The sequence below is a fragment of the Dermacentor albipictus genome, chromosome 7 (genome assembly GCF_038994185.2).
Source record: "Dermacentor albipictus isolate Rhodes 1998 colony chromosome 7, USDA_Dalb.pri_finalv2, whole genome shotgun sequence".
Lineage (NCBI taxonomy): Eukaryota > Metazoa > Arthropoda > Arachnida > Ixodida > Ixodidae > Dermacentor > Dermacentor albipictus.
In genome coordinates this window covers 135,927,628-135,943,107 of record NC_091827.1, presented here as the reverse complement: position 1 = coordinate 135,943,107, position 15,480 = coordinate 135,927,628, and the positions used below count along the sequence as shown (strand labels likewise).

At 43.6% G+C, this 15,480-nt stretch overlaps 1 protein-coding gene across 7 annotated transcripts in view; it reads left to right on the top strand.

Annotated features, from left to right (window-relative positions):
• Window positions 1-15,480, top strand: part of LOC135911547 (saccharopine dehydrogenase-like oxidoreductase) — a 420,598-nt gene that overhangs the window by 121,169 nt on the left and 283,949 nt on the right. For all 7 annotated transcript variants that reach the window (XM_065443875.1, XM_065443876.1, XM_065443874.1 and 4 more), the window contains exon 2: window positions 611-717. In XM_065443875.1, the coding sequence (XP_065299947.1) occupies window positions 611-717 (107 nt within the window). The remainder of the gene's footprint in view (window positions 1-610; window positions 718-15,480) is intronic.

Below are 15,480 nucleotides of genomic sequence, written 5' to 3'. Positions count from 1 at the left end.
AAATTGCCTGCGAATCACAGTTGAATATGAAACCAAAACTGCATTCCAGTATCGACATCAGCTTACCATCAGACGCACCGTCATCGCAAGATGACAACAGAGCACATGTCCATGAAGGTTGCTGTGGGTTATGCTGTGGGTTCTCTTTCTGTTTGACTATGATCTGTATTGGTCTTCTCAGTCGACCGCTCTCAGAGATGCCAAATGTGTGGCTGCCAGTGTTTCTGGCTCCGTGCCAAGCTCTGCCAAGAATACTGCCCCTGTGTGCTTGGTATCTGTGGCTATTGAAATGCAAATGGCAACAACAACGCATCGCGTTCATTGCGAAAGCTTTCATTTCCCTTCTGTGAAGGTAAAGTCGGAATATCTCATCTTTTTCTGATTGCAAATGTGAGGGGGCATGCTATATTTTTGTTTTATAAATCAGGGCAGGTTACATTCAGCTGCACTTTTATTACTTTAAACCCCTGAAAATTGGGTGCATGTTACATTCAGGGATGCATTAGAATCGAATAAATATGGTAATCCACATTTTGTAACCTTGCCGCGTGGTTTAAATTGAAACTGAAACAGTCCTTCCTTGGAGCCTGCTGACGTGTCTGTCGTGCAGAGGATGCCCTGGACAACGTGCCAGTGATCGTGGCTGATGTGGCGAACGAGGAGTCCCTGCTGAATATGGCAAAGCGGACACGCTTGGTGCTCAACACAGTCGGTCCGGTCAGTGTCTGCCATTGTGGCCTTTTGGATGTACTTGTGCTGAGTGTTGCATAAATAGGAGTACCAGGCATCACCCAACTGATTTCTGTTCAGGTTTCATACAGAGGTAGCATTTTGCAGTGGGCTTTGTTTAATACTGTGTTTGTGAAAATTGTAGATCTTGCCTGTTTTGTTCACACTAACACAAAAAGGAGCGCCATCTGCTGTGATGACACTTACAAAAACAATATTGCTTCTGCTGCAACATAACAGTGGTGCCATCTGTCACTGCTACAAAAAAGATATGTTCCATCATAGTGGTGACAGATGTCACCCCATTTCATTATGAAATACTCATTTTTTTTTGTTATGTGGCATCGCTGTAGACGACACACTACAGGCAAGTGATGCTCACAAACATGGCAATAGAGTAAAGCCTCTGCTAAGTATACAACTATCTGAAATTTGAGTGGTAATTAGCGAGTGGTTTAGCTAGAACGATCATGTACAGCTGACACTCTTATTTATACAGTATGTCATATTTGTGTTTTTTTTTTTTACTTAATTTTGTGCTTGAAAAGAAGGTTGCAGAAGAGAAAACGAATCAAAAGATGAACTCACAGTACACAATGGTTCAGGCAAGTAACTGGTTGGTTCTATTACTGATTATAAATGACAAAGTGCTTTGCCTAACAACCCTTAATTGAAGTTGCAAATGCGTGAAATGTTGCTACAATGTGTCAGGTTTCATTTTTTCTTAATGACCCCCTCATGCCTCTGTTGCCTTTTATGCATGAGACACACAGGCCTTTGTTCTGCAGTGGACATAAAATTTAATGCTGATGAAAGAATTAGTCAGCCGTGGTTCAGTATGAAGATGAGCATAGTTCAGGTTGGCGATTTTTGTTGTGATAGCAATTACATAGACACCTGCCGTGGTTTCTCAGTGGCTATGGTGTTGGGCTGCTGAGCACGAGGTCGTGAGATCGAATCCTGGCCACGGCGGCCGCATTTTGACGGAGCGAAATGTGAAAAAACCGTTCACTATGGCATGCCTCAAAATCAGAAGTGGTTTTGGCATGTAAAACCCCATAATTTAATTTTTAATTATATGGACACTCCAGCTGCATTTTCGCTGTCAACATCGCTGTTCCCGTGATGTTCCATATAAAGTCTAGGGACGAAAATACTGTCGCCGTGCTACATATGCTGTATGTGCAGGTGAAAGCACGCGAAGGAAGCAGACAGGCTCAATCTCGTCCACCACATATGGAGGAAAGCAGGGAGGCAGAGCAGGAGGGAAGGGGGGGCAGCTTAGACTCTGCCAACAAGTGTGTACTTTGCATGGTCGTGTGCACCATGGCCAGGATCTACAGGCGACTGATATCTTTGTACACGGCGTGTTCTCTCCATTATCATGTTGAAGCGATAGACAGCACGAAGGTTACTTTGCTCACTGCTGCGGCCGCACGTGCTCATACCAGCGTTTTGACAGTGAGTGTCTGTGCTCATCGATTGTGATGTGTTCATGTTTGCTTCTGCATGTTTTATTTTTATTTTATTTTTTCACAATACTGCAGACATCTGTCTAAGCAGGAGGGGGCTACGTGAGCAAATACAAAAAAATCAAACATAGAAATATATACAAGGGATACAGTCAACAAGATAAATCAAGTGGGTGGTTGTAACCAGTGGGAATTACCAGGTAGGGCATTCCAGTCATTGATTGTTTTCGGAAAAAATGAGTTTTTGAAAAGGTTTGTTTGTACAAAGATTGGTTTTAAATACTGGTTGTGTTTGTGGCGAGAAATTCGAGATGTGTCCTTAATAATATAGTCGCGCGATTGTATTCCTAATTTCCCGTAATAAAGCTGGCGAAAGAAATTTAATCTAGCAGTTTTTCTTCGATCAGTTAGTGGTTCCAAGTTTGCGGCTTCCATCATACTCGTTGGGGAATCACGTCGTTTGAAGCGCTTATAAATGAAGTGCACGGCTAACCTTTGAATTCTTTCTAGTTTTTCAATACCTACCGCTGTGTGCAGACCCCAAACAATACTCGAATATTCTATGAGAGGTCTAACGTACGTTTTATAGGCTTCTAATCAACCCGCCGTGGTTGCTCAGTGGCTATGGTGTTGGGCTGCTGAGCACGAGGTCGCGGGATCGAATCCCGGCCACGGTGGCCGCATATCGATGGGGGCGAAAGGCGAAAACACCCGTGTGCTTAGATTTAGGTGCACGTTAAAGAACCCCAGGTGGTCAAAATTTCCGGAGTCCTCCACTACGGGTGCCTCATAATCAGAAAGTGGTTTTGGCACGTAAAACCCCAAATATTATTATTATAGGCTTCTAATCTTAGTGAGGATGTGGAGTCACCTAATTTAAACTTTAGAAATCCTAATCTTTTTCGGGCTGCACAGGTTATATTGTCTATGTGAGGCACCCAAAATAGATGTGAAGTTAAAAGTTATCCCCAAGTATTTGCAGCTTTCTACTTTCCTAATCTTATTATCCTTCATTTTGTACAAGTATTCTAGCTTTCTTGACTTATTTGTAATACACATATGCACTGTTTTGTCATAATTAATAACCATATCCCATTCAACCATTCTGCCAACCTATCCAAAGTTTCTTCCAGAAAAAGCTGATCAGAGACAGTTCAAATGTTGCTAAATATAATACAATCATCTGCAAACAATTCATACTATGCTTGTTAATTTAGTTAGTAAGTGAATGTTTCCAAGTTTCTACAGCCGATAAAACTACTATCTTCCTCTAGCTGTCTGTCTATTCGCTATTGGAATTGATGCTTTGCCTTTTGGCTGAAAATACGACTTTTTTTTCTCTACCAGGTATGCTGTCGCTGTGTCCAACTGACACGTTGCATGCACCTATTTGTAAAGCTGTGACAGAATTTCAGTGTTTTGTGGCCTAAGAGTAGTAGCTGTAGTACCACCCTAGGGTGTAGATGAGGGTGCAAAGTTAAGTTCGTGATTTTTCCTTCAACATTATCAGCACTGCAGGTGACAGAACAAGACATGTACAATCAGGGCATATGCAATGACTTTCGACCAAATTTTCTTTGGAGCCGAGCAAAACATGCTATATAACGCATAGATGACAAGCTTGTAGACACACACACAAAAAAAAGCACAGTTCCAAGTGATTTAGTCCGCCAGCTGGAAAAGTTGAAATGCAGTGACAACTCAAATAATCAAGAAAGCAAAGATATCACATAGAAAACAAAAGCTGTTCTACAGATGTTATCATTCTTTGTTCTGTTGATTCCTTTTCTAGACTTGAGTTTATTGAGTTAGATTTTTCACTCCTGACCAGACAAACCTGTTGAACGAATGTTTGACAGGCTTCAAGTGTCATTTCTGTTTAAAATTTGATATGAAAATTCTGAAAGTATATTTCTCTTGAGTCATGCTGTAACATTCTGCAAAAAGCTTGTGTGTACATCATTGTTGTGACAAATGGATGCACGCCTGGTTGACTGTGATGACAGATTTGACTGAGATAACTTGACCAAGAGGGTGGCCTACTTGTAAGTCGCTGGAAGAACCTACTTGGAGGGGGGGAAGGGGCATGGGAGAATTGCTTCGCTTGAGACATTAATGCGACCGCCGAAGCGTGCCTTGCCAAGTGGAGACGCTCAGCTGACGTCCTTGCACGAAAGAGAGGCGACATGTCTTCCTCCTGAATGAATATACGTCTTTCAGCCTCAATTTTCCCCATCTGTGCCAGTGCGTGCAGCCATGCATTGTGTCATTGCTTGTGTACTATGATGATAAGGTTTGTTTAATAATTCAATTAAATGCATCCAAGATGTTGGGCTTTGGTGCATTCAGTGAAAGATAAGGCTGGCTGTAAACCACAAGCAACAATAAATTTATCGGCAAGAGATAACAGGGCTACTAATGAACCAAGACTAGGACTAGGAGTTAATACAGCCCATCGGAAAGTCACAACGATCATTATGTCACAAGACACACTAAGAAGCTATGGAGTCAGCAGAGAATTCACTAAGTTATCAAGGAATAACAAAAGTCAGCAAATAAAGGGTTCCCCAGATGTGGTGATGGCCTTTGAGCAGTCCAATTTGTGACGGCACAAACTGTATGAGGCACAAGTCGGAAGAGAGTAGCCGGTTGCAGGCGGCCAACATGACAATACGCTCGACTGTTGCCTTGTGGTCAGGAAGTAGTCATAGCGGGAGGTCCCAGGCTTTGCAGAAGATAGCAGGGAATGAGTGTAAGCCCTTTGGATCTAGTTCATAGATTAAGAATAGACAGGTACTTAACAATGCCCAGCAACTGGTTCCTTCCATGTTCGTAGTTTGTGCCTCTCCTGCTACTGGCACTACAGGATAGGGGGCTTTTATGCAGTTACTGTGTAGGGTCCCGTTAGAGTTGCGTCAGGGTGCACCATCTTAGCCTCCAAAGTTATGTGGTGAAGCCACTCTGAAAAGCTACTAGCTGGAATTGCTGGAGTTGGTGCAAGTGGCACGTGGAAAACAGTGGTGCAATTCTGGCTCCCGAAAGGGAGCCTATGAAGTAACTGCAGGGGCATCTTTGCATCATTTTATAGCACGAAAGCATAGAACTGCTAGGCGCTGTCGCCAACATGTATAAAAATGGGGAAGTGTTTTGACAAAACAAAAATATTGTGCTCAAAAAACCACATCAATAAGCGCTATCTGGAACATGAATTTGTTAATTTTTCTGCTTTACTGAGGAGCCACAAATAAACAATTTCTGGTGTTACTCGGGCACAGTTTCGGAACTCTCTGATATGGCTTCATGGTTGCACGCGAGATGGAGCATAAGAAGCAGCTTCTGAGTGATTCATAGTTATGATGGAGAATTGGCTCTTTGAATTGTGCTTCTCAAAGTTATTGACGTGGTACAAATGCTTTTTTTTTTACTGAGAAACTTTTTGCAAAGCTGAAGAATGAAAGAGCACATGCTGACCACCAGGTATATACTCAAATTATTAAATATCATGGATTGTTCGAAATGTATGCACTGGAGGAATAGAAGTGCAAGTGCACCATTTTTTAAGTTGTGCATGCAAGGAGAGGAAACGTTGTTTGCAGAGTGCAACAATGTCCACTCACATTGCTGCTGAGCGAAGTTACCTTTAATTAGGATATTCTAATCTAGAGTATCTTATAAATTACTCTAATCTTTTATTTACAAGTAGCAGTGTCCACCTAGTCGATTGAATGCTAACACGGAATGCTGGGGCGAAAATGAAGAAAACGCGAATACATGTCTGTACAGACATTTTCCAACGGAAAGTATAATAATGTCTGAATGATGCACATGATGACTATAATAATGCAAGAACAATTGTTTGTGGCCAAAATAATGTGTGAAGAGGAGCTGTACTTGCAAATGAGGAAATTCGAAGGTTCTCGGACCTCCAAGCAAAAATGCGTGCATGGCGTCAACCACTCGATCAGTACATCTCTATCATTGCCTGCAGTGTAATGCACAATTCAGGCTATGGTGTAGCAATTTTCACCTAAGATGCAACACAAACACATAATCTCCAAGCTCAAATATAAAGCTTCCTGAAAAGCACGAATTAAGCCGTTGTATAGCAGTGTATGTCTACATTGAAAATCAAGATTAAAGAGGGAGTTCGGTAGGCAGTTTCTTGTTGCATATTAAATTTTCCTTTGCAACTAGCATGGGAAGCAGTAATAATGTCATAGCAAAGCTAGTAGTGTTGCAGGAAAAGTAACATTGTGTATTACAAGGCCACATTGCAATGAAATACTTAAGCACAGGAACTCATGCTGCTAGCAGACAACAGAAAATGATGACCCCAACTCTGCAGCACTTCTACTGGCGAAGGAAGAAAGTGGAAACAGATTCCTAGTCAGCTCACTCTGCAGACACATGGTGCTAGTCTAGGTTCAGGCATCCTGCTCTTCTGCATCTTGTCACTTTGCTTCCGCAGCCTTCGACGAGGAGATGCCGAGCCGTCGGGAAGTGCACAACTGGCTCGGTAGAGGCCTCGTGAGCCCAGGTCCGAACACCTGTCCATCTTGCACCTCTGCACCCTAGCCTCCTTCCCTTGTTCCAACCGCCGACACGTCTTTTAAAGTCCCTCGCTGCTCTCTTTACTCTCCTCTTCTGTTTTCTTCTCCTCCTGTGTTTGTGTGCCTCACCAGTTGGTGTTTGTGTTTTATTAAAATTTTTTTTGTGTCTCTATTGGCACACGCCAAATTTGTGCAGCTCGTGGTCATTGTTATCTTGTATTGCTCCCGGCCATTCGATGAACTATGCTCACGCCCTTCACACCTGACATTTACATCCTGCATTGCACTATTAGGACAGCAGCAATAGACCGATATCACTGCATTCAAGGCACATGCACGGTGGCACTGCCAGCACCATGATGATAGTAACAGCATTCTGAATTCGGCTTCTTGTTGCATTACTGAACTTGAAGGCTGAACATGAGAGAAATACATAACTGAACCAAGTGCCTTTTGATGCCAATACTATATTCTGGAAGCACAATGAGCACAAGGGAGCAAACAATGACAGGTACATGAGATATTGCCCTTAGCAGTGCTTTTACACATGCTGGATAGGTACATGATTTCACTGCGATGTAGTGACAATGAAAGCATGCCGACACAATTCTAACTTTTATGAATAGTGTTGTTCAGGTTATTTACCTAAAGGTAAGCACTCCGTAAGCATGGGTTTACAGTTACATTTCTTGCAATATTCGCCTAGGTGGGGGCTAACTGAACCTTCTAGAGTGAATATGCGTGCTCGTGATATCATTAATACTTAGAACGACAGAAAGCTGAGCTAGTTGGTAAGGATTCATTATGCAAAAAAGAAATGAGGCGTGCAGACAGGACACAAAAGTAGAGAAGTGGACAACACGAACGCCGACTATCAACTGAAGGGAGCACTGAGGCGAAAAAAGAAAGAAGACACAAAACTCATCTGCGCATGCTCAGGAATGGTAACACCACATGTCAGTCGGGTACACGTGCCGGTCTGCATGAGAGATACCTCTTAAGGCACTTAATCTCTTCCTTATGTAAAGTAATCGAACGCTGACTCACGCACGCACTTCCACCATTATAGATATGCCATGTCTCTACCATAAGACGTGTATCTTCATTATGCCTGTACAATATCGCGCATTCATAAAACTCTGGCGTGCAGTTACAATCTCGGCAATGTAGCGAAAGATTAGAAGGTGATCCACCGGTTAGCAACCTTTTATGTTCCATTAGCCTCTGATTGATACACCGCCCCGTTTGCCCTACGTAGAACTGGCCTCAGCTAAGGGGAATTTTATAAACCACACCCATACCAGTCAGTAAAACTGATGTTATTCTTGTGCTTCACTGGACAAATATCTGTTCGTTTTTTGCCTTTTACCCGCTCCGTTTTATTCTGTACGGCAGTGCATATCTTATCTAGCTTATTGAGAGCAGTGGAATAAACATTAACATCATATCTACTTGCAACTTTTTTAAGCCTGTGCGACACTGAATGAATATACGGAATAGCCACTACACTTTCTTTGCTATTACTACTTTCTGTAATCACGTTCATCACTCTCGAAACCGACTTCTTTAGGCGCTCAGCCACAGTGGCCACTGCTACACTAGGATAACCTGCTTCTAATAGGCGCCGGACCTGCGCATTAAAACTGGCGCTCATTTTGTGCATGCAGGATCTGGTGAGGGAAAACTTAAGACACGACATGGCAATTCTGTTTTTTACTAATTTAGAATGCTTGGATTGAAAGTTTAGCAATGGCTTCGAAGATCTTGAGGAGTACTGCCAACAAACATGATTTTGTTCGAAGATCAAGGAAATGTAAAAAAACTGAATTACGCGTCGCTGAGGAAATTCCTTCGTAAACTTTAATCCTCCCCCATAAAGTTTAAATTGCTCACTTACTGAAGTAGCAGCAGAATCGAATTCTTCCCTATTGCAGAAAATCAGGTAATCATCAACGTAACGAAATATCTTGATAACGCTATCACCTAAGGCTTTCTCTAAGCAGCTATCAACCTTACTGAAGTAAATGTTGCTAGGAATAGGGGCAACCTTTGAGCCAATACAAATGCCTGAGTAACAGCAAAAAAAGAGTAGTGGCTATTCCGTATATTCATTCACTGTCGCACAGGCTTAAAAAAGTTGCAAGTAGATTTGATGTTAATGTTGCTTTCACTGCTCCCAATAAGCTAGGTAAGATATGTGCTGCGGTACAGAATAAAAAGGAGCGGGTAAAAGGCAAAAAACGAACAGATATTTGTCCAGTGAAGCACAAGAGGAGCAGTAGTTTTACTGACTGTCTATGGGTGTGGTTTATAATATTCCCCTTAGCTGTGGCCAGTTCTACGTAGGGCAAACGGGGCGGTGTATCAATCAGAGGCTAACGGATCATAAAGGGTCGTTAACCGGTGGATGGCCTTCTAATCTTTCACTACATTGCCGAGATTGTAACTGCACGCCAGAGTTAGATGAATGCGCGATATTGTACAAGCATAAGAATGAAGATACGCGTCTTATGGTAGAGGCATGGCATATCTATAATGGTGGAAGTGCGTGCATGAGTCAGCCTTCGATTACTTTACATAAGGAAGAGATTAAGTGCCTTAACAGTTATCTCTCACATAGACCGGCACGTGTACCCGACTGACACGTGGTGTTACCATTCCTGAGCGTGCGCAGATTAGTTTTGTGTCTTCTTTCTTTTTTCACCTCAGTGCTCCGTTCAGTTGATAGTCGGCGTTCGTGTTGTCCACTTCTCTACTCTTGTGTCCTGTCTGCACGCCTCACTTCTTTTTTGCATAATGAATCATTAATACAATGGCCTGTGTAGCAGTGCCTGCAACAGCATCATGTTTGTCGCCTCTTGTCACCATCCTGTGTTTAGCACTGTTTCATTCAAGTTCAATAATACTTGGTAGTCATTCTGCCTTTTGTGCTGTACCTTATAAGTATGCTGAAGAGACAATGGATTATTGATGGACTTTCCCAGTGAATTTTAGGGAGAAGTTTGGGAGTACATTTCCTCAACCGCTTTTCTTTTTGTAGAATCTCCAATTCCACCTTCCCGACTTTTGACCTTGAAGGCTAAGCAGGTTTTTCCTTTTGCAAACATGCTTTGTACCACAGTTGCCCATCAGCCCACTAAAAACTACTACTATAGCCATATTGACACTCGTGAAATCGCTCAATGTACGACCTGCCACTGTGGCATTCTGTTGCCAGCGGAAGGGATGCTTGTTTCTATTCAACCACGCATAGATTGTGAAGCAGCAGGACGGTTGCCCCATATTGTTTTGCACCATATTTATGTGCGTTTATGTTCTGTGGCTGACGTGCCCACCTTTCGTTGTAATGCAGAAATGATAAGCGAAAATGAAATGAAATACTAATGGCAAGAAAACAGCAGCATTTAATTTTTGCCCTCTTAGATACATTTGGTCAGAACAGAGCTAATCGTATCCCTTGCTCCAACTGCTTCTTTTTTCTCCTGACCCATTTTACTAACTTTATTTTATAGTAACAAACTTCTTTTCATACTGAGTTTGTTTTCATGTATTTTTTATTGAGTTGGTTATTTGATGATTAGTAAATCTGTTTTCTCTTTCTTAAATTTTGACAAAGTGTGTACAGTCTACCCCACTTAAAATGATACCGGTTTTAACGATATATCGGTTATAACAATGAGAAGCTGCTGCACTGTCAATTTTTTAATGTTTTCCATGGTGAAATAACCTGCTTACTACAATGCCTCGATGCCCCATTATCGGTTATAATGATGAAGTCTGGCTGCTGGGTCTTTTGCTGAAAGGTAGTGAAATGTGAAATCCTTGAAAAGAAAGAAAGAAAGAAAACCAGAAATTTTAGCCACTGAGCGATGGCCCTGACAACCACCACGTGCTCATTTTTCAGCCTTCTCCACGTGCCTCTCTCCCGTCGCCCTTGCACCCCTCCGAACATGAATGGGCTGTGCCCATAGCTCTATGCCGTGCCACCTTCTGGAACACGAATGGACCGCGCTAACTGCGCCGCTCACAGATTGCTCACTGGCTCCTCAGTCAGTGCAGTTCTGTAAACAGCTTAATCATTTGTGTTCGTCTTTGTTGGTTACCATTGCCAATGCAATGCATTGCAACTGCCCAGTTATTATTGGCAATGCACGGCGCTGCATGTGAAAAGAAAGCGCACGGCTATAGATTTGGAAACTAAGTGCTTCTAACCAATGAGGCGATCGTCACGAACGTGCTTGCATCCGATAGCGACGGCGATGACGGCAGTGATGACATGGTAGGGCAGGCTGCCGCGACGTTGACCTCACAGGAGGTCTGGCAGATGATTTACTTTTACGGTGTTTCGTTTTCATGAGGAAGTTTCCACTGCACTACGTGAAGCACATGGGTGCCTTGGAGAAGGATGTCGGCAAGCTTTGCGTAAAGCATGCGGGGCTGACAGACATAAGGTTCTCTCGTGCAAGCTAGTGCGAAGTATGTGGCGAAATGCTTGTGACAATCTCGCCTCGGCGTTTCTTCTTCATTTCTCAAGCTGACAGGCTGTCTCTGCAAGCTTCTTGAATTTTTAAAAGGCCGCTTTTGTGGCCACCGAAGCGATGCCTCGGAGGAGCTTGTATGTAACTTGCTGCACGTGACTCCTCTATATGAGTGCCATTCTTTAATGTCCACAGCCGTGGCTTGTTACACACGATCGGAGCGCCCAGGAAGCAGTTAAACGAGAGAACACAATCAGCATCCAATGGAGGAATGTGGTGGGTAGGGGTGCTGGCCTCCCTGCCATTGTAGCTTTCTCAGAACAGCTCTGCCATCCCTTTATTTTAATTTTTTCATGCAACCCAGTTATAACAATGGAATTTTCGTAGCACTTGAATATTGGTATAAGTGGGTTTGACTGTATTCTCACTGATTTCTTTTCGTGTACCATCTGCACGGCCTGCTCTTAACCAGACATCTCGTCATACAACTTTTTTTAAAGCTTTTTTCCCCTCCATTGTTTCAGATATTTTTTTTTTTTGCCTATCTCTCAACTCTCCAAGTCTATCTCTTCATACTTTCTGTTTTCTGGAAAAACAGCCAACCAGATTACCAATGCCTGTGTGCGTGAGCATTTTTTTTTCTTCTCTTTTCGTCACCCACAACTTCTTATAAGAACCAGAAGCATAACTATGCCCGTTTGCTATTCTATTCTATGCACCTTTCTGTTCTCCTCTTCCATTTGAGGTAGACAAGATAGAGCTGTATTTCCCTGAGTTGGTGCATGCATAATTGTGCCCACCAAGATAGCAGCCCAAACTCAAAGGCACTGATGTGATCAGTGATATTTAAAACGTGTTGCAAAAATCTGGAAACATCCCTGATTGGAAGTTTGAATAAACATGTGCAAGCATTATTTAGTAAAACAAGTTGGAAGACTGACGTCTGGGTGCTTGCTGTCGGTACCAGTATGTCATAACCCCTATTTCATTGTTTTTGACAAAGTCTTGCATCCAGCACATATTTCAAGCAGCTGGAGGGCTGCTTCTCAAGCATGTGCTAGGCACAAGGCAATCTACGTTCTCACGTCTTATGTTCCTGTAGAGAGATCCCGCTTGATATCCACATTCTGTAAACTGTTGCAAAACTCACTGAAGAATTAAAAATGTTCTGTCTGTTTCACAGCAGCATGCTTTTCGTGTATATAAAGATGCAAAAATGAGGCGGAGGAAAGCTTTTGATGGACTAAACCGATTGGCACCTAAAGAGAAAGACTATTCCATGCCAAATCAAGCATTTTTTTGAACATCACAGATATAGCTGAAAAATTGTGCACCTGTGTTGAAGTTCAAAACTCCATTCTCCACATTTATTTTTGTTGCAAGAACATGTCTAGCATTCTGGCGACAATTTATTTTTCCTGCCTAGATGAGCTAGCAGGCATCAATCAACATCCTTTTCAATGCACATTGTATTATTCAGTCATTCATATACTCTGTATGGCAAGACAATGAAGTGGCGGGGCAGCCAAAATAGTCAATTTTTCAAATTTTTAAATATTTTGTGTTTTTAGCACTGGCAAAAGGGAGTGGAATTGCTTGTGAAGTTTGAATATTTTCTTCAGTACACAGGAAAATCCCAAAGGCACAAATTAAGTAGAAAATGGTAGCCCGGTTGACAAAGTATAGCCGAAAAATATTTGATGCTTTGAAGGTTCAGCATATCACCTGAAAAAGAAGCATAACATTCAACATTTTTTTATTTAGTTTGACTTATTTTTTGCCAGAAGCTTCTCTTTTAAGGTAAAAAAGGTTGCTTTGGTGGTCAGCCTAAAAATGTATGTAATACATTGTTAGCTGTGCATGTCTGCCCTGTATGTGAGAGGTTACAAAAACATATTACTTTTTAAACACGAAAAATTATTTTTCAATTGATTGTGTCCAGCACCAGCATTTCTCCAACATGCTCTCAAGCTTGCCAGCCTGGGATGCAGACGACAAAGAGAAATGATTCCATGAAGCATGATCTTGCTGACTTCATCTGCAATGCGGATGACAAAGAAATGGTGTCGTGGCCTGCGGTTCATTGCCAAGAGATGCACGCTCTAATGCAATGTGTGCCAGGTGAATCATACAGCCATTGCAGGTAGAATATGTGGGGATGCGCGACTCTCGCGCATCCCCTGATATGTTTTTTCCGCATGACGCGTCTCCTGTAATCCGGCTTCGTCACGTGACCTGCGTGATGCCCACGGCAGTCGATGTGGTTGAGTCGATGTGGTTGAGACGCCGCCTTACGGCAGTTACTTGGGGGCGCAGGGGAGAAGAGGCTGGCTCTTTCCCGGCGGGTCGGCGAACAGCGTGGACGTCCCGCGCGCCGCCGACCCATGCTTCTGCGACACCGCCTCGCGTGGCCGCCTTGGAACGCGCCACCGTCCACGTGACCGTACACGCGAATGACCAGGCGTTGGGATCTAGCATGGGGCGAACATATTCCCTCGCTATCCGGCTGCGGTGAGTCGACTTCTAGATTTGTCGCACGCCCATCGGCAGGTTTTGTGCATAGCAACTCGGCTAGCAGGCATTGATCTATGAAAGGTGCAATAAATGCCCTTGTGAATGTTTGCACTACTGTGTTGTCGTTCCTTTGTCCCAAAAGTACGGGAGGAGAACCCCACAAATATCCTGATGTGTTAATTTCATCAGGGAGTCCTGCAGAGTTGGAAGGTACATTTCATGCCATCTACAAATAGGAAAAAGGGGGTTAATCAAGGGGCCCGATTTTTATTTATCATATGAGAAGCCAACAAACAAAGACAGCAAGGAAAGCATAGGGGAAATTACTTGTTTTAAATACCAATTGAATTAAAGAAAGGATAAATTAATGGCAATGAAAGTGGATGAAAAAACAACTTGCCACAGGTGGGGAATGATCCCACGTCTTCGCATTATGCGTGCAAAGACGTGGTATCGTTCCCCACCTGCGGCAAGTTGTTTTTTTATGCAATTTCATTGCCACTGTAATGATGTTTAATTAAAGGTGAGAAGCAGCAGGTAAACAGCAGGCTAGCAGCAGCGAACAGCCCGAGCTGTCTTGAAAATCACAGCACGGGTTGGCGTCATCTCTGGGCTGCTATCGGAGACACAAAGTGCGTCTGCTTCATTACATTGGCCCCGGGTGTGAAATGGAGTCATCCTGGCGATTTAAGGAGCAGAGAAAGATGAGGGAGTTGAAATAAAGCTTCAGCCGGCTAACATGCACTGTCTCACGACATCGACAATGAAGGTCCAGTGATGGTGTGACGGCATCAACAATATTGTTCACAGGGGAGGAGGCGTCGATGATCCAGTGCAGACTGTGGTACTGTGCAAGTAGTTTAAAAGAAAGGCCAGGCATGTGAGGTGGTATCCATAGGCAAACAAGGGAACTAGTAGGGAAGGTGGGCGTGGCCTGATGACTGTAGCGTCTTGTCATCTGATACCCCCGATCCTCGCTGGTCAACAAACAAGCCAGCTGGCGGCAATCTTCAGCGTATCGGGCGACTTCTGAAATAGTGGTGCGCTCAGGAGCGTCAGGTCAGTAAGACAGTATAGTATCCAGAGGACAGGAAGGCTTATGCCCATACAAGAGAAAAAGAAGGGAAAAACTGGTGGTCGCTTGTGTCGCGGTGTTATAAGCGAAAGTAACAAACAGGAGTATGGTGTCCCAATTGGTGTGGTCGGACGAGATGTACATCCTCAACATGTCGCCCAGTGTTCGGTTGAAGCGCTCCGTGAGACTGTTTGTTTGGGGCTGACACATGGTCGACTTCTGGTGAATGATCTGGCATTCATGAAGGAGGGATTGTATCGCTTCTGACAAGAAGACATGACCCCTATCACTGAGCAGTTCTCGAGGAGCATGGTGGCGAAGGATGAAGTTGCGAAGAATGAACATCGCAACGTCGCGGCAGCAAGAGCCGCGGTCTCGACGCAGCACGTCAGGTGATCGACGCCAACAATAATCCAGTGGTTTCCACATCCGCTGGGTGGGAGTGGGCCATAGAGGTCGATGCCTACGCGTTCGAATGGTCGAGCAGGGCACTGTAGCGGCTGTAATGGGGCAGTAGTACGCAGGGGGGAGTTCTGCTTAGTTGGCAGGCGGACATACTGATTGAACCTACTGCAGCACAAACTGATACATTGCATGCCAGTAACATTGTTGACACAGCCTTGTGAAGGTTTTTAGGACGCCGGTATGGGCGCTTTAAGGGT